The sequence below is a fragment of the Salmo salar genome, chromosome 07 (genome assembly GCF_965601325.2).
Source record: "Salmo salar chromosome 07, fSalSal1, whole genome shotgun sequence".
In the NCBI taxonomy this organism is placed as follows: domain Eukaryota; kingdom Metazoa; phylum Chordata; class Actinopteri; order Salmoniformes; family Salmonidae; genus Salmo; species Salmo salar.
In genome coordinates, this window is record NC_138297.1 from 3,685,001 (window position 1) to 3,706,480 (window position 21,480).

Sequence of the window (21,480 nt, forward strand, 5' to 3'; positions counted from 1 at the left end):
GCAACCCACCGTGTAACCGTGTAAAGCAACCCACCTTGTAAAGCAACCCACCGTGTAAAAGCAACCCACCTTGTAAAGCAACCCACCGTGTAACCGTGTAAAGCAACCCACCTTGTAAAGCAACCCACCATGTAAAGCAACCCACCGTGTAAAGCAACCCACCTTGTAAAGCAACCCACCGTGTAAAGCAACCCACCGTGTAACCGTGTAAAGCAACCCACCTTGTAAAGCAACCCACCGTGTAAAAGCAACCCACCTTGTAAAGCAACCCACCGTGTAACCGTGTAAAGCAACCCACCGTGTAAAGCAACCCACCGTGTAAAGCAACCCACCGTGTAAAGCAACCCACCTTGTAAAGCAACCCACCGTGTAAAGGAAAGAGTGCCATGATTGTGTGTAAACATAACTACTTGTGTGTGTGTGTGTGTGTGTGTGTGTGTGTGTGTGTGTGTGTGTCTTAGTCAGTTCATTCAGTTTCCTGTGGGAACATCAAGTTATGGACATAACTGTTTCCTGTGACTGTATTAACTTTTCTCTCACCTTCAACCTTCTCTTCTTCTCTCTCCAGTGCCCCTGCCTGCGTCCGGACTAGCCGTACCCGAGAACAGGAGATCCTCTCTGGACTCTAAATCCTCCATCCAGACCCCCATACCCCCATCCCTAGTACCCTTAACCCCATCCCTAGTACCCCTAACCCCAGCCCTAGTACCCTTAACCACATCTCTAGTACCCCTAACCCCAGCCCTGGCTCTACCCCAAGTGGGTCCTAGACCTCCAGTTTTATCCTCAGCTCCAGCCCAAAACAAAACCCCGCTGGTCTCCTCTGAGTGTGAACCTCCTCTTCCTTCTCGGTAAGTAAGTGTGTGTGTGTGTGTCCATGTCCTGGACTCCTGATTTGATTTTTATTTGGATCTCTTTTAGTCCCCATTTGGACTAATCTTCCAAGAGTCCTTAAACATTAAAATACAATCTCCTCTCCTCTCCCTCTCCTCTCCTCTCCTCTCCTCTCCTCTCCTCTCCTCTCCTCTCCTCTCCTCTCCTCCTCCTCTTCCTCTCCCTCTCCCTATCATCTCCCTCTCCTCTCCTCTCCTCTCCCTATCATCTCCCTCTCCTCTCCTCTCCTCTCCCTATCATCTCCCTCTCCTCTCCTCTCCTCTCCTCTCCTCTCCTCTCCTCTCCTCTCCCTATCATCTCCCTCTCCTCTCCTCTCCCTATCATCTCCCTATCATCTCCTCTTCTCCCTCTCCTCTCCTCTCCTCTCCTCTCCTCTCCTCCTCCTCTCCTCTCCTCTCCTCTCCTCTCCTCTCCTCTCCTCTCCTCTCCCTATCATCTCCCTCTCCTCTCCTCTCCTCTCCCTATCATCTCCCTCTCCTCTCCTCCTCTCCTCCTCTCCTCTCCCCATCATCTCCCTCTCCTCTCCTCCTCTCCTCTCCCCTCCTCCCCTCCTCTCCTCTCCCTATCATCTCCCTCTCCTCTCCTCTCCCTATCACTCTCCCTCTCCTCTCCTCTCCTCCTCCCCTCCTCTCCTCCCTCCTCCCCTCCTCTCCTCTCCCTATCATCTCCCTCTCCTCTCCTCTCCTCTCCCTATCATCTCCCTCTCCTCTCCTCTCCTCTCCTCTCCTCTCCTCTCCTCTCCTCTCCTCTCCTCTCCTCTCCTCTCCTCTCCCTATCATCTCCCTCTCCTCTCCTCTCCCTATCATCTCCCTCTCCTCTCCTCTCCCCTCCTCTCCCTATCATCTTCTCTCCTCTCCCTATCATCTCCCTCTCCCCTCCTCTCCTCTCCCTATCATCTCCCTCTCCTCTCCTCCTCTCCTCTCCTCTCCTCTCCCTATCATCTCCCTCTCCTCCTCTCCTCTCCCCTCTCCTCTCCCTATCATCTCCCTCTCCTCTCCCCTCCTCCCCTCCTTTCCTCTCCCTATCATCTCCCTCTCCTCTCCTCTCCCTATCATCTCCCTCTCCTCTCCTCTCCTCTCCCTCTCCTCTCCTCTCCTCTCCTCTCCTCTCCTCTCCTCTCCCCTATCATCTCCCTCTCCTCTTCCCTCCTCTCCCTATCATCTCCCTCTCCCCTCCCCTCCTCTCCTCTCCCTATCATCTCCTCTCCCCTCCTCTCCTCTCCCTATCATCTCCCTCTCCCCTCCTCTCCTCCTCTCCTCTCCCTATCATCTCCCTCTCCTCTCCCCTCCCCTCCTCTCCCTATCACCTCCCTCTCCTCTCCTCTCCTCTCCTCTCCCTATCATCTCCCTCTCCTCTCCTCTCCTCTCCTCTCCTCTCCTCTCCTCTCCTCTCCTCTCCTCTCCTCTCCTCTCCTCTCCTCTCCTCTCCTCTCCTCTCTGTGCGTGTCAGACCCCAGGGAGTGTTTAAGATGCTCCCTCTCCGGCCCCCTCCCATGAAGACTGTTCCTGGTCGACACCCACCTCTCCAGGCTGTCTCCTCCTCCTCTACCACATCATCCAATAAGCCACCCCCTGCCCAGGCTGTAGCCGCCCCCGCTGCCACATCAGCCAATCAACAGGCTGTCCTTGGCCCCTGCACCACTCCATCAGCCAATCAGCCGCAGGGTCAGAGGGCACCAAAGAGAGGCCCCCCTGTACCTCTGTACAAGAGTTACATGGTAAACACTAACATCTACATTGGCTTTACTATATACACTGCCTTCAGAAAGTATTCAGACCCTTTGACTTGTTCCACATTTTTGTTACATTACAGCCTTATTCTAAAATGGATTAAATTAATGTTTTCCCCTCAATACCCCCAAAAAGGACAAAGCAAAAACAGTTTTTTTTTTATACATTTTTGCAAATTTATAAAAAATAAAAAACATAAATATCACATTTCCATAAGTATTCAGACCCTTTACTCAGTACTTTGTTGAAGCACCTTTGGCAGCGATTACAGCCTTGAGTCTTCTTGGGTATGACGTTACAAGCTTGGTACACCTGTATTTGGGGAGTTTCTCCCGTTCTTCTCTGCAGATCCTCTCAAGCTCTGTCAGGTTGGATGGGGAGCGTCGCTGCACAGCTATTTTCAGGTCTCTTTCAATACATTTGCAAACATTTCTTATAAACCTGTTTCTGCTTCATCATTATGGGGTATTGTGATGTCATTGTGGGTTATTGTGATGTCATTATGGGGTATTGTGATGTCATTATGGGGTATTGTGATGTCATTATGGGGTATTGTGATGTCATTATACGGTATTGTGTGTAGATTGATGAGGGGGGAAAAAACTATTGGAATCCATTTTAGAATAAGGCTGTAAGGTAACAAACTGTGGAGAAAGTGAAGGGGAGGGGGGGTCTGAATACTTTCTGAATACACTGAATGTGTACAATATACAGTCAACATTTTGGACACCTACTCATTCAAGGGTTTTTCTTTATTTTTACTATTTTCTACATTGTAGAATAATAGTGAAGACATCAAAACTATGAAATAACACATATGGAATCATGTAGAAACCAAAAAAGTGTTAAACAAATCAAAATATATTTTATATTTGAGTTTCTTCAAAGTAGCCACCCTTTGCCTTAATGACAGCTTTGCACTCTCTTGGCAGGTAGGTATAATCAGTGTTAGCATGTTAGCATGTCTGAAGGGTCTGGGTAAGTATAACCAGTGTTAGCATGTTAGCATGTCTGAAGGGTCTGGGTAAGTATAACCAGTGTTAGCATGTTAGCATGTCTGAAGGGTCTGGGTAGGTATAACCAGTGTTAGCATGTCTGAAGGGTCTGGGTAGGTATAATCAGTGTTAGCATGTCTGAAGGGTCTGGGTAGGTATAATCAGTGTTAGCATGTCTGAAGGGTCTGGGTAGGTATAATCAGTGTTAGCGTGTCTGAAGGGTCTGGGCAGGTATAATCAGTGTTAGCATGTTAGCATGTCTGAAGGGTCTGGGCAGGTATAATCAGTGTTAGCATGTTAGCATGTCTGAAGGGTCTGGGATCGCGCCTCTGAGGACAACATCCAATTCTAAGCCTCCTTCTGACAAAAACAGCCTATCAGAATCCATATCTGATGGCAAGATCCAATCAGAACGTCCGGTAATTCCTCCCAGCCTTTAGCAGCACACTTGTTGTTTTCTTCCTGTGTTTAATTTTTCTGTTTTTGTTCATCTGCCCTCCTTCAGCCCATCCTTCCATCTCATCCCAGTGGAGAGAAGCCCCCGCTGGTCACTGTCAGGTAGGACACAGACGGACGGACGGACGGACGGACGGACAGTATAGATAATTAGACAGACAGACAGACAGACAGACAGACAGACAGACAGACAGACAGACAGACAGACAGACAGACAGACAGAGACAGTCAGACAGACAGACAGACAGACAGACAGACAGACAGTATAGATAATCAGACAGACAGACAGACAGACAGACAGACAGACAGACAGACAGACAGACAGAAGTAGGAAGAAGAGATCGACAGACAGACAGACAGACAGACAGACAGACAGTAATGTATTGTTAACCCCTTTCTGTGCTAGTGGTCCGAGGTGTGTGGCACAGTTTGACTACGAGAGGGAGGAGGAAGACGAGCTGACCTTCTACGAGGGTGATGTCATCTCTCTGACGGAGGTGATTGGTCAGGAGTGGGGGCGGGGACAGATCCACGGGCGAATAGGAATCTTCCCTCTGGCCTTCACCGAGGTCCTTGAGGAACCGCCTCCGTCGGCAGGGAAACAGCCCGTTGTCGAGAAGACCACGAAGATGGATTCCTCAGGTGAGCGAGAACCGAGGTCCTTCAGTTACTCGACTATAAGACCTTGATTGGACTTTGCCTTTCAAGTTCCGGACATTTAGTCAACAATCGTTTCTTGACCAAAGCTAAATATACAGTCGTGGCCAAAAGTTTTAAGTGACACAAATATTAATTTTCACAAAGTTTGCTGCCTCAGTATCTTTAGATGTTTTTGGTCAGATGTTACTATGGAATACTGAAGTATAATTACAAGCATTTCATAAGTGTCAAAGGCTTTTATTGACAATTACATGAAGATGATGCAACGAGTCAATATTTGCAGTGTTGACCCTTCTTTTTCAAGACCTCTGCAATCCGCCCTGGCATGCTGTCAATTAACTTCTGGGCCACATCCTGACTGATGGCAGCCCATTCTTGCATAATCAATGTTTGGAGTTTGTCAGAATTTGTGGGTTTTTGTTTGTCCACCTGCCTCTTGAGGTTTGACCACAAGTTCTCAATGGGATTAAGGTCTGGGGAGTTTCCTGGCCATGGACCCAAAATATTGATGTTTTGTTCCTTCGAGCCACTTAGTTATCACTTTTGCCTTATGGCAAGGTGCTCCATCATGCTGGAAAAGGCATTGCTCGTCACCAAACTGTTCCTGGATGGTTGGGAGAAGTTGCTCTCGGAGGATGTGTTGGTACCATTCTTTATTCATGTTCTTAGGCAAAATTGTGAGTGAGCCGACTCCCTTGGCTGAGAAGCAACCCCACACATGAATGGTCTCAGGATGCTTTACTGTTGGCATGACACAGGACTGATGGTAGCGCTCACCTTGTCTTATCCGGACAAGCTTTTTTCCGGATGCCCCAAACAATCGGAAAGGGGATTCATCAGAGAAAATTACTTTACCCCAGTCCTCAGCAGTCCAATCCCTGTACCTTTTGCAGAATATCAGTCTGTCCCTGATGTTTTACCTGGAGAGAAGTGGCTTCTTTGCTGCCCTTCTTGACACCAGGACATCCTCCAAAAGTCTTCGCCTCACTGTGCGTGCAGATGCACTCACACCTGCCTGCTGCCATTCCTGAGCAAGGTGCCCCGATCCCGCAGCTGAATCAACTTTAGGAGACGGTCCTGGCGCGTGCTGGACTTTCTTGGGCGGCCTGAAGCCTTCTTCACAACAATTGAACCGCTCTCCTTGAAGTTCTTGATGATCCGATTTAAAAAATATATATATATATATTTCAACTTTATTTAACCAGGTAGGCTGTAAATGAGAACAAGTTCTCATTTACAACTGCGACCTGGCCAAGATAAAGCATAGCAGTTCGACAACATACAACAACACAGAGTTACACATGGAATAAACAAAACATACAGTCAATAATACAGTAGAACAAAAGAAAACAAAAAGTCTATATACAGTGAGTGGAAATGAGGTAAGTTAAGGCAATAAATAGGCCATGGAGGCGAAGTAATTACAATATAGCAATTAAACACTGGAATGGTAGATGTGCAGAAGATGAATGTGCAAGTAGAGATACTGGGGTGTAAAGGAGCAAGATAAATAAATAAATACAGTATGGGGATGAGGTAGTTGGATGGGCTGTTTACAGATGGGCTATGTACAGGTGCAGTGATCTGTGAGCTGCTCTGACAGCTGGTGCTTAAAGCTAGTGAGGGAGATATGAGTCTCCAGCTTCAGAGATTTTTGCAGTTCATTCCAGTCATTGGCAGCAGAGAACTGGAATGAAAGGCAGCCAAAGGAGGAATTGGCTTTGGAGGTGACCAGTGAGATATACCTGCTGAAGCGCGTGCTACGAGTGGGTGCTGCTATGGTGACCAGTGAGCTGAGATAAGGTGGGGCTTTACCTAGCAGAGACTTGTAGATGACCTGGAGCCAGTGGGTTTGGCGACGAGCATGAAGCGAGGGCCAGCCAACGAGCGGGTACAGGTCGCAGTGGTGGGTAGTATATGGGGCTTTGGTGACAAAACGGATGGCACTGTGATAGACTGCATCCAATTTGTTGAGTAGAGTGTTGGAGGGTATTTTATAAATGACATCGCCGAAGTCGAGGATCGGTAGGATGGTCAGTTTTACGAGGGTATGTTTGGCAGCATGAGTGAAGGATGCTTTGTTGCGAAATAGGAAGCCGATTCTAGATTTAATTTTGGATTGGAGATGATTGATGTGAGTCTGGAAGGAGAGTTTACAGTCTAACCAGACACCTAGGTATTTGTAGTTGTCCACATATTCTAAGTCAGAGCCGTCCAGAGTAGTGATGCTGGACGGGCGGGCAGGTGCGGGCAGCGATCGGTTGAAGAGCATGTATTTAGTTTTACTAGTGTTTAAGAGCAGTTGGAGGCCACGGAAGGAGAGTTGTATGGCATTGAAGCTCGTCTGGAGGGTTGTTAACACAGTGTCCAAAGAAGGGCCAGAAGTATACAGAATGGTGTCGTCTGCGTAGAGGTGGATCAGAGAATCACCAGCAGCAAGAGCGACATCATTGATGTATACAGAGAAGAGAGTCGGCCCAAGAATTGACCCTGTGGCACCCCCATAGAGACTGCCAGAGGTCCGGACAACAGGCCCTCCGATTTGACACACTGAACTCTATCAGAGAAGTAGTTGGTGAACCAGGCGAGGCAGTCATTTGAGAAACCAAGGCTGTTGAGTCTGCCAATAAGAATGTGGTGATTGACAGAGTCGAAAGCCTTGGCCAGGTCGATGAAGACGGCTGCACAGTAATGTCTCTTATCGATGGCGGTTATGATATCATTTAGGACCTTGAGCGTGGCTGAGGTGCACCCATGACCAGCTCTGAAACCAGATTGCACCTAAATCAACCATTTATCGCTATGCAATCTTACTGGCAGCAATATCCTTGCCTGTGAAGCCTTTTTTGTGCAAAGCAATGATGACGCCATGTGTTTCCTTGCAGATAACCATGGTTGACAGAGGAAGAACAATGATTCCAAGCACCACCCTCCTTTTGAAGCTTCCAGTCTGTTATTCGTACTCAATCAGCATGACAGAGTGATCTCCAGCCTTGTCCTCGTCAACACTCACACCTGTGTTAACGAGAGAATCACTGACATGACGTCAGCTGGTCCTTTTGTGGCAGGGCTGAAATGCAGTGGAAATGTTTTTTGGGGGATTCAGTTCATTTGCGTTGCAAAAAGAGGGACTTTGCAATTAATTGCAATTCATCTGATCACTCTTCATAACATTCTGGAGTATATGCAAATTGCCATCATACAAACTGAGGCAGCAGACTTTGAAAATTTATATTTATGTCATTCTCAGAAATTTTGGCCACGACTGTAGACAGAATACTACTTTACCAAAGTAGTATTCCAAATATAGACAGAATACTACATGACCAAAACTAAATATAGATTTCTAGTGCATTTACATTTGACATGTTAGTAATTTAGCAGATAGCTAGGTGGGACAACCACATATTACAGTAGTTAGTATATTCAGATAGCTAGGTGGACAACCACATATTACAGTAGTTAGTATATTCAGATAGCTAGGTGGGACAACCACATATTACAGTAGTTAGTATATTCAGATAGCTAGGACAACCACATATTACAGTAGTTAGTATATTCAGATAGCTAGGACAACCACATATTACCGTAGTTAGTATATTCAGATAGCTAGGACAACCACATATTACAGTAGTTAGTATATTCAGATAGCTAGGACAACCACATATTACAGTAGTTAGTATATTCAGATAGCTAGGTGGACAACCACATATTACAGTAGTTAGTATATTCAGATAGCTAGGTGGACAACCACATATTACAGTAGTTAGTATATTCAGATAGCTAGGTGGACAACCACATATTACAGTAGTTAGTATATTCAGATAGCTAGGTGGACAACCACATATTACAGTAGTTAGTATATTCAGATAGCTAGGGGACAACCACATATTACAGTAGTTAGTATATTCAGATAGCTAGGTGGACAACCACATATTACAGTAGTTAGTATATTCAGATAGCTAGGACAACCACATATTACAGTAGTTAGTATATTCAGATAGCTAGGTGGACAACCACATATTACAGTAGTTAGTATATTCAGATAGCTAGGTGGAACAACCACATATTACCGTAGTTAGTATATTCAGATAGCTAGGTGGGACAACCACATATTACAGTAGTTAGTATATTCAGATAGCTAGGTGGACAACCACATATTACAGTAGTTAGTATATTCAGATAGCTAGGTGGACAACCACATATTACAGTAGTTAGTATATTCAGATAGCTAGGTGGACAACCACATATTACAGTAGTTAGTATATTCAGATAGCTAGGTGGACAACCACATATTACAGTAGTTAGTATATTCAGATAGCTAGGTGGACAACCACATATTACAGTAGTTAGTATATTCAGATAGCTAGGTGGACAACCACATATTACAGTAGTTAGTATATTCAGATAGCTAGGTGGACAACCACATATTACAGTAGTTAGTATATTCAGATAGCTAGGTGGACAACCACATATTACAGTAGTTAGTATATTCAGATAGCTAGGTGGACAACCACATATTACAGTAGTTAGTATATTCAGATAGCTAGGTGGACAACCACATATTACAGTAGTTAGTATATTCAGATAGCTAGGTGGACAACCACATATTACAGTAGTTAGTATATTCAGATAGCTAGGACAACCACATATTACAGTAGTTAGTATATTCAGATAGCTAGGTGGACAACCACATATTACAGTAGTTAGTATATTCAGATAGCTAGGTGGACAACCACATATTACAGTAGTTAGTATATTCAGATAGCTAGGTGGACAACCACATATTACAGTAGTTAGTATATTCAGATAGCTAGGTGGACAACCACATATTACAGTAGTTAGTATATTCAGATAGCTAGGACAACCACATATTACAGTAGTTAGTATATTCAGATAGCTAGGACAACCACATATTACAGTAGTTAGTATATTCAGATAGCTAGGTGGACAACCACATATTACAGTAGTTAGTATATTCAGATAGCTAGGTGGGACAACCACATATTACAGTAGTTAGTATATTCAGATAGCTAGGTGGACAACCACATATTACAGTAGTTAGTATATTCAGATAGCTAGGTGGACAACCACATATTACAGTAGTTAGTATATTCAGATAGCTAGGTGGGACAACCACATATTACAGTAGTTAGTATATTCAGATAGCTAGGTGGACAACCACATATTACAGTAGTTAGTATATTCAGATAGCTAGGTGGACAACCACATATTACAGTAGTTAGTATATTCAGATAGCTAGGACAACCACATATTACAGTAGTTAGTATATTCAGATAGCTAGGACAACCACATATTACAGTAGTTAGTATATTCAGATAGCTAGGACAACCACATATTACAGTAGTTAGTATATTCAGATAGCTAGGTGGACAACCACATATTACAGTAGTTAGTATATTCAGATAGCTAGGGGACAACCACATATTACAGTAGTTAGTATATTCAGATAGCTAGGTGGACAACCACATATTACAGTAGTTAGTATATTCAGATAGCTAGGACAACCACATATTACAGTAGTTAGTATATTCAGATAGCTAGGTGGACAACCACATATTACAGTAGTTAGTATATTCAGATAGCTAGGTGGGACAACCACATATTACAGTAGTTAGTATATTCAGATAGCTAGGTGGACAACCACATATTACAGTAGTTAGTATATTCAGATAGCTAGGTGGACAACCACATATTACAGTAGTTAGTATATTCAGATAGCTAGGTGGACAACCACATATTACAGTAGTTAGTATATTCAGATAGCTAGGTGGAACAACCACATATTACAGTAGTTAGTATATTCAGATAGCTAGGTGGACAACCACATATTACAGTAGTTAGTATATTCAGATAGCTAGGTGGACAACCACATATTACAGTAGTTAGTATATTCAGATAGCTAGGTGGACAACCACATATTACAGTAGTTAGTATATTCAGATAGCTAGGTGGACAACCACATATTACAGTAGTTAGTATATTCAGATAGCTAGGTGGACAACCACATATTACAGTAGTTAGTATATTCAGATAGCTAGGTGGACAACCACATATTACAGTAGTTAGTATATTCAGATAGCTAGGTGGACAACCACATATTACAGTAGTTAGTATATTCAGATAGCTAGGTGGACAACCACATATTACAGTAGTTAGTATATTCAGATAGCTAGGTGGGACAACCACATATTACAGTAGTTAGTATATTCAGATAGCTAGGACAACCACATATTACAGTAGTTAGTATATTCAGATAGCTAGGTGGACAACCACATATTACAGTAGTTAGTATATTCAGATAGCTAGGTGGACAACCACATATTACAGTAGTTAGTATATTCAGATAGCTAGGACAACCACATATTACAGTAGTTAGTATATTCAGATAGCTAGGTGGACAACCACATATTACAGTAGTTAGTATATTCAGATAGCTAGGTGGACAACCACATATTACAGTAGTTAGTATATTCAGATAGCTAGGTGGGACAACCACATATTACAGTAGTTAGTATATTCAGATAGCTAGGTGGACAACCACATATTACAGTAGTTAGTATATTCAGATAGCTAGGTGGACAACCACATATTACAGTAGTTAGTATATTCAGATAGCTAGGTGGACAACCACATATTACAGTAGTTAGTATATTCAGATAGCTAGGTGGACAACCACATATTACAGTAGTTAGTATATTCAGATAGCTAGGTGGACAACCACATATTACAGTAGTTAGTATATTCAGATAGCTAGGTGGACAACCACATATTACAGTAGTTAGTATATTCAGATAGCTAGGTGGACAACCACATATTACAGTAGTTAGTATATTCAGATAGCTAGGTGGGACAACCACATATTACAGTAGTTAGTATATTCAGATAGCTAGGTGGACAACCACATATTACAGTAGTTAGTATATTCAGATAGCTAGGTGGACAACCACATATTACAGTAGTTAGTATATTCAGATAGCTAGGTGGACAACCACATATTACAGTAGTTAGTATATTCAGATAGCTAGGTGGACAACCACATATTACAGTAGTTAGTATATTCAGATAGCTAGGTGGACAACCACATATTACAGTAGTTAGTATATTCAGATAGCTAGGTGGACAACCACATATTACAGTAGTTAGTATATTCAGATAGCTAGGTGGACAACCACATATTACAGTAGTTAGTATATTCAGATAGCTAGGTGGACAACCACATATTACAGTAGTTAGTATATTCAGATAGCTAGGTGGACAACCACATATTACAGTAGTTAGTATATTCAGATAGCTAGGTGGACAACCACATATTACAGTAGTTAGTATATTCAGATAGCTAGGTGGACAACCACATATTACAGTAGTTAGTATATTCAGATAGCTAGGTGGACAACCACATATTACAGTAGTTAGTATATTCAGATAGCTAGGTGGACAACCACATATTACAGTAGTTAGTATATTCAGATAGCTAGGTGGACAACCACATATTACAGTAGTTAGTATATTCAGATAGCTAGGTGGACAACCACATATTACAGTAGTTAGTATATTCAGATAGCTAGGTGGACAACCACATATTACAGTAGTTAGTATATTCAGATAGCTAGGTGGACAACCACATATTACAGTAGTTAGTATATTCAGATAGCTAGGTGGACAACCACATATTACAGTAGTTAGTATATTCAGATAGCTAGGACAACCACATATTACAGTAGTTAGTATATTCAGATAGCTAGGTGGACAACCACATATTACAGTAGTTAGTATATTCAGATAGCTAGGTGGACAACCACATATTACAGTAGTTAGTATATTCAGATAGCTAGGTGGACAACCACATATTACAGTAGTTAGTATATTCAGATAGCTAGGTGGACAACCACATATTACAGTAGTTAGTATATTCAGATAGCTAGGGGACAACCACATATTACAGTAGTTAGTATATTCAGATAGCTAGGTGGACAACCACATATTACAGTAGTTAGTATATTCAGATAGCTAGGTGGACAACCACATATTACAGTAGTTAGTATATTCAGATAGCTAGGTGGACAACCACATATTACAGTAGTTAGTATATTCAGATAGCTAGGTGGACAACCACATATTACAGTAGTTAGTATATTCAGATAGCTAGGTGGACAACCACATATTACAGTAGTTAGTATATTCAGATAGCTAGGTGGACAACCACATATTACAGTAGTTAGTATATTCAGATAGCTAGGTGGACAACCACATATTACAGTAGTTAGTATATTCAGATAGCTAGGTGGACAACCACATATTACAGTAGTTAGTATATTCAGATAGCTAGGTGGACAACCACATATTACAGTAGTTAGTATATTCAGATAGCTAGGTGGACAACCACATATTACAGTAGTTAGTATATTCAGATAGCTAGGTGGACAACCACATATTACAGTAGTTAGTATATTCAGATAGCTAGGTGGACAACCACATATTACAGTAGTTAGTATATTCAGATAGCTAGGTGGACAACCACATATTACAGTAGTTAGTATATTCAGATAGCTAGGTGGACAACCACATATTACAGTAGTTAGTATATTCAGATAGCTAGGTGGACAACCACATATTACAGTAGTTAGTATATTCAGATAGCTAGGTGGACAACCACATATTACAGTAGTTAGTATATTCAGATAGCTAGGTGGACAACCACATATTACAGTAGTTAGTATATTCAGATAGCTAGGTGGACAACCACATATTACAGTAGTTAGTATATTCAGATAGCTAGGTGGACAACCACATATTACAGTAGTTAGTATATTCAGATAGCTAGGTGGACAACCACATATTACAGTAGTTAGTATATTCAGATAGCTAGGTGGACAACCACATATTACAGTAGTTAGTATATTCAGATAGCTAGGTGGACAACCACATATTACAGTAGTTAGTATATTCAGATAGCTAGGTGGACAACCACATATTACAGTAGTTAGTATATTCAGATAGCTAGGTGGACAACCACATATTACAGTAGTTAGTATATTCAGATAGCTAGGTGGACAACCACATATTACAGTAGTTAGTATATTCAGATAGCTAGGTGGACAACCACATATTACAGTAGTTAGTATATTCAGATAGCTAGGTGGACAACCACATATTACAGTAGTTAGTATATTCAGATAGCTAGGTGGACAACCACATATTACAGTAGTTAGTATATTCAGATAGCTAGGTGGACAACCACATATTACAGTAGTTAGTATATTCAGATAGCTAGGGGACAACCACATATTACAGTAGTTAGTATATTCAGATAGCTAGGTGGACAACCACATATTACAGTAGTTAGTATATTCAGATAGCTAGGTGGACAACCACATATTACAGTAGTTAGTATATTCAGATAGCTAGGTGGGACAACCACATATTACAGTAGTTAGTATATTCAGATAGCTAGGTGGACAACCACATATTACAGTAGTTAGTATATTCAGATAGCTAGGTGGACAACCACATATTACAGTAGTTAGTATATTCAGATAGCTAGGTGGACAACCACATATTACAGTAGTTAGTATATTCAGATAGCTAGGTGGACAACCACATATTACAGTAGTTAGTATATTCAGATAGCTAGGTGGACAACCACATATTACAGTAGTTAGTATATTCAGATAGCTAGGTGGACAACCACATATTACAGTAGTTAGTATATTCAGATAGCTAGGTGGACAACCACATATTACAGTAGTTAGTATATTCAGATAGCTAGGTGGACAACCACATATTACAGTAGTTAGTATATTCAGATAGCTAGGTGGACAACCACATATTACAGTAGTTAGTATATTCAGATAGCTAGGTGGACAACCACATATTACAGTAGTTAGTATATTCAGATAGCTAGGTGGACAACCACATATTACAGTAGTTAGTATATTCAGATAGCTAGGTGGACAACCACATATTACAGTAGTTAGTATATTCAGATAGCTAGGACAACCACATATTACAGTAGTTAGTATATTCAGATAGCTAGGTGGACAACCACATATTACAGTAGTTAGTATATTCAGATAGCTAGGTGGACAACCACATATTACAGTAGTTAGTATATTCAGATAGCTAGGTGGACAACCACATATTACAGTAGTTAGTATATTCAGATAGCTAGGTGGACAACCACATATTACAGTAGTTAGTATATTCAGATAGCTAGGTGGACAACCACATATTACAGTAGTTAGTATATTCAGATAGCTAGGTGGACAACCACATATTACAGTAGTTAGTATATTCAGATAGCTAGGTGGACAACCACATATTACAGTAGTTAGTATATTCAGATAGCTAGGTGGACAACCACATATTACAGTAGTTAGTATATTCAGATAGCTAGGTGGACAACCACATATTACAGTAGTTAGTATATTCAGATAGCTAGGGGACAACCACATATTACAGTAGTTAGTATATTCAGATAGCTAGGTGGACAACCACATATTACAGTAGTTAGTATATTCAGATAGCTAGGTGGACAACCACATATTACAGTAGTTAGTATATTCAGATAGCTAGGTGGACAACCACATATTACAGTAGTTAGTATATTCAGATAGCTAGGTGGACAACCACATATTACAGTAGTTAGTATATTCAGATAGCTAGGTGGACAACCACATATTACAGTAGTTAGTATATTCAGATAGCTAGGGGACAACCACATATTACAGTAGTTAGTATATTCAGATAGCTAGGTGGACAACCACATATTACAGTAGTTAGTATATTCAGATAGCTAGGTGGACAACCACATATTACAGTAGTTAGTATATTCAGATAGCTAGGGACAACCACATATTACAGTAGTTAGTATATTCAGATAGCTAGGTGGACAACCACATATTACAGTAGTTAGTATATTCAGATAGCTAGGTGGACAACCACATATTACAGTAGTTAGTATATTCAGATAGCTAGGTGGACAACCACATATTACAGTAGTTAGTATATTCAGATAGCTAGGTGGACAACCACATATTACAGTAGTTAGTATATTCAGATAGCTAGGTGGACAACCACATATTACAGTAGTTAGTATATTCAGATAGCTAGGTGGACAACCACATATTACAGTAGTTAGTATATTCAGATAGCTAGGTGGACAACCACATATTACAGTAGTTAGTATATTCAGATAGCTAGGTGGACAACCACATATTACAGTAGTTAGTATATTCAGATAGCTAGGTGGACAACCACATATTACAGTAGTTAGTATATTCAGATAGCTAGGTGGACAACCACATATTACAGTAGTTAGTATATTCAGATAGCTAGGTGGACAACCACATATTACAGTAGTTAGTATATTCAGATAGCTAGGTGGACAACCACATATTACAGTAGTTAGTATATTCAGATAGCTAGGTGGGACAACCACATATTACAGTAGTTAGTATATTCAGATAGCTAGGTGGACAACCACATATTACAGTAGTTAGTATATTCAGATAGCTAGGTGGACAACCACATATTACAGTAGTTAGTATATTCAGATAGCTAGGTGGACAACCACATATTACAGTAGTTAGTATATTCAGATAGCTAGGTGGACAACCACATATTACAGTAGTTAGTATATTCAGATAGCTAGGTGGACAACCACATATTACAGTAGTTAGTATATTCAGATAGCTAGGTGGACAACCACATATTACAGTAGTTAGTATATTCAGATAGCTAGGTGGACAACCACATATTACAGTAGTTAGTATATTCAGATAGCTAGGTGGACAACCACATATTACAGTAGTTAGTATATTCAGATAGCTAGGTGGGACAACCACATATTACAGTAGTTAGTATATTCAGATAGCTAGGTGGACAACCACATATTACAGTAGTTAGTATATTCAGATAGCTAGGTGGACAACCACATATTACAGTAGTTAGTATATTCAGATAGCTAGGTGGGACAACCACATATTACAGTAGTTAGTATATTCAGATAGCTAGGTGGACAACCACATATTACAGTAGTTAGTATATTCAGATAGCTAGGTGGACAACCACATATTACAGTAGTTAGTATATTCAGATAGCTAGGTGGACAACCACATATTACAGTAGTTAGTATATTCAGATAGCTAGGTGGACAACCACATATTACAGTAGTTAGTATATTCAGATAGCTAGGTGGACAACCACATATTACAGTAGTTAGTATATTCAGATAGCTAGGTGGACAACCACATATTACAGTAGTTAGTATATTCAGATAGCTAGGTGGACAACCACATATTACAGTAGTTAGTATATTCAGATAGCTAGGTGGACAACCACATATTACAGTAGTTAGTATATTCAGATAGCTAGGTGGACAACCACATATTACAGTAGTTAGTATATTCAGATAGCTAGGTGGACAACCACATATTACAGTAGTTAGTATATTCAGATAGCTAGGTGGACAACCACATATTACAGTAGTTAGTATATTCAGATAGCTAGGTGGACAACCACATATTACAGTAGTTAGTATATTCAGATAGCTAGGTGGACAACCACATATTACAGTAGTTAGTATATTCAGATAGCTAGGTGGACAACCACATATTACAGTAGTTAGTATATTCAGATAGCTAGGTGGACAACCACATATTACAGTAGTTAGTATATTCAGATAGCTAGGTGGACAACCACATATTACAGTAGTTAGTATATTCAGATAGCTAGGTGGACAACCACATATTACAGTAGTTAGTATATTCAGATAGCTAGGTGGACAACCACATATTACAGTAGTTAGTATATTCAGATAGCTAGGTGGACAACCACATATTACAGTAGTTAGTATATTCAGATAGCTAGGTGGACAACCACATATTACAGTAGTTAGTATATTCAGATAGCTAGGTGGACAACCACATATTACAGTAGTTAGTATATTCAGATAGCTAGGTGGACAACCACATATTACAGTAGTTAGTATATTCAGATAGCTAGGTGGACAACCACATATTACAGTAGTTAGTATATTCAGATAGCTAGGTGGACAACCACATATTACAGTAGTTAGTATATTCAGATAGCTAGGTGGACAACCACATATTACAGTAGTTAGTATATTCAGATAGCTAGGTGGACAACCACATATTACAGTAGTTAGTATATTCAGATAGCTAGGTGGACAACCACATATTACAGTAGTTAGTATATTCAGATAGCTAGGTGGACAACCACATATTACAGTAGTTAGTATATTCAGATAGCTAGGTGGGACAACCACATATTACAGTAGTTAGTATATTCAGATAGCTAGGTGGACAACCACATATTACAGTAGTTAGTATATTCAGATAGCTAGGTGGACAACCACATATTACAGTAGTTAGTATATTCAGATAGCTAGGTGGACAACCACATATTACAGTAGTTAGTATATTCAGATAGCTAGGTGGACAACCACATATTACAGTAGTTAGTATATTCAGATAGCTAGGTGGACAACCACATATTACAGTAGTTAGTATATTCAGATAGCTAGGTGGACAACCACATATTACAGTAGTTAGTATATTCAGATAGCTAGGTGGACAACCACATATTACAGTAGTTAGTATATTCAGATAGCTAGGTGGACAACCACATATTACAGTAGTTAGTATATTCAGATAGCTAGGTGGACAACCACATATTACAGTAGTTAGTATATTCAGATAGCTAGGTGGACAACCACATATTACAGTAGTTAGTATATTCAGATAGCTAGGTGGACAACCACATATTACAGTAGTTAGTATATTCAGATAGCTAGGTGGACAACCACATATTACAGTAGTTAGTATATTCAGATAGCTAGGTGGACAACCACATATTACAGTAGTTAGTATATTCAGATAGCTAGGTGGACAACCACATATTACAGTAGTTAGTATATTCAGATAGCTAGGTGGACAACCACATATTACAGTAGTTAGTATATTCAGATAGCTAGGTGGACAACCACATATTACAGTAGTTAGTATATTCAGATAGCTAGGTGGACAACCACATATTACAGTAGTTAGTATATTCAGATAGCTAGGTGGACAACCACATATTACAGTAGTTAGTATATTCAGATAGCTAGGTGGACAACCACATATTACAGTAGTTAGTATATTCAGATAGCTAGGTGGGACAACCACATATTACAGTAGTTAGTATATTCAGATAGCTAGGTGGACAACCACATATTACAGTAGTTAGTATATTCAGATAGCTAGGTGGACAACCACATATTACAGTAGTTAGTATATTCAGATAGCTAGGTGGACAACCACATATTACAGTAGTTAGTATATTCAGATAGCTAGGTGGACAACCACATATTACAGTAGTTAGTATATTCAGATAGCTAGGTGGACAACCACATATTACAGTAGTTAGTATATTCAGATAGCTAGGTGGACAACCACATATTACAGTAGTTAGTATATTCAGATAGCTAGGTGGACAACCACATATTACAGTAGTTAGTATATTCAGATAGCTAGGTGGACAACCACATATTACAGTAGTTAGTATATTCAGATAGCTAGGTGGACAACCACATATTACAGTAGTTAGTATATTCAGATAGCTAGGTGGACAACCACATATTACAGTAGTTAGTATATTCAGATAGCTAGGTGGACAACCACATATTACAGTAGTTAGTATATTCAGATAGCTAGGTGGACAACCACATATTACAGTAGTTAGTATATTCAGATAGCTAGGTGGACAACCACATATTACAGTAGTTAGTATATTCAGATAGCTAGGTGGACAACCACATATTACAGTAGTTAGTATATTCAGATAGCTAGGTGGACAACCACATATTACAGTAGTTAGTATATTCAGATAGCTAGGTGGGACAACCACATATTACAGTAGTTAGTATATTCAGATAGCTAGGTGGACAACCACATATTACAGTAGTTAGTATATTCAGATAGCTAGGTGGACAACCACATATTACAGTAGTTAGTATATTCAGATAGCTAGGTGGACAACCACATATTACAGTAGTTAGTATATTCAGATAGCTAGGTGGACAACCACATATTACAGTAGTTAGTATATTCAGATAGCTAGGTGGACAACCACATATTACAGTAGTTAGTATATTCAGATAGCTAGGTGGACAACCACATATTACAGTAGTTAGTATATTCAGATAGCTAGGTGGACAACCACATATTACAGTAGTTAGTATATTCAGATAGCTAGGTGGACAACCACATATTACAGTAGTTAGTATATTCAGATAGCTAGGTGGACAACCACATATTACAGTAGTTAGTATATTCAGATAGCTAGGTGGACAACCACATATTACAGTAGTTAGTATATTCAGATAGCTAGGTGGACAACCACATATTACAGTAGTTAGTATATTCAGATAGCTAGGTGGACAACCACATATTACAGTAGTTAGTATATTCAGATAGCTAGGTGGACAACCACATATTACAGTAGTTAGTATATTCAGATAGCTAGGTGGACAACCACATATTACAGTAGTTAGTATATTCAGATAGCTAGGTGGACAACCACATATTACAGTAGTTAGTATATTCAGATAGCTAGGACAACCACATATTACAGTAGTTAGTATATTCAGATAGCTAGGTGGACAACCACATATTACAGTAGTTAGTATATTCAGATAGCTAGGTGGACAACCACATATTACAGTAGTTAGTATATTCAGATAGCTAGGTGGACAACCACATATTACAGTAGTTAGTATATTCAGATAGCTAGGTGGACAACCACATATTACAGTAGTTAGTATATTCAGATAGCTAGGTGGACAACCACATATTACAGTAGTTAGTATATTCAGATAGCTAGGACAACCACATATTACAGTAGTTAGTATATTCAGATAGCTAGGTGGACAACCACATATTACAGTAGTTAGTATATTCAGATAGCTAGGTGGACAACCACATATTACAGTAGTTAGTATATTCAGATAGCTAGGGGACAACCACATATTACAGTAGTTAGTATATTCAGATAGCTAGGTGGACAACCACATATTACAGTAGTTAGTATATTCAGATAGCTAGGGGACAACCACATATTACAGTAGTTAGTATATTCAGATAGCTAGGTGGACAACCACATATTACAGTAGTTAGTATATTCAGATAGCTAGGTGGGACAACCACATATTACAGTAGTTAGTATATTCAGATAGCTAGGTGGACAACCACATATTACAGTAGTTAGTATATTCAGATAGCTAGGTGGACAACCACATATTACAGTAGTTAGTATATTCAGATAGCTAGGTGGACAACCACATATTACAGTAGTTAGTATATTCAGATAGCTAGGTGGACAACCACATATTACAGTAGTTAGTATATTCAGATAGCTAGGTGGACAACCACATATTACAGTAGTTAGTATATTCAGATAGCTAGGTGGACAACCACATATTACAGTAGTTAGTATATTCAGATAGCTAGGAGGACAACCACATATTACAGTAGTTAGTATATTCAGATAGCTAGGTGGACAACCACATATTACAGTAGTTAGTATATTCAGATAGCTAGGTGGACAACCACATATTACAGTAGTTAGTATATTCAGATAGCTAGGGGACAACCACATATTACAGTAGTTAGTATATTCAGATAGCTAGGTGGACAACCACATATTACAGTAGTTAGTATATT

The 21,480-nt window shown here is 40.1% G+C and overlaps 1 protein-coding gene across 1 annotated transcript in view; it reads left to right on the forward strand.

Annotated features, from left to right (window-relative positions):
- The window catches only part of LOC106608419 (uncharacterized), a 54,452-nt gene that overhangs the window by 22,167 nt on the left and 10,805 nt on the right, over positions 1-21,480 (forward strand). Inside the window, exons 8-11 of the mRNA XM_045721404.2 lie at positions 569-851; positions 2,344-2,611; positions 4,125-4,177; positions 4,482-4,717. Coding sequence (XP_045577360.2) covers positions 569-851; positions 2,344-2,611; positions 4,125-4,177; positions 4,482-4,717 — 840 coding nt within the window. The remainder of the gene's footprint in view (positions 1-568; positions 852-2,343; positions 2,612-4,124; positions 4,178-4,481; positions 4,718-21,480) is intronic.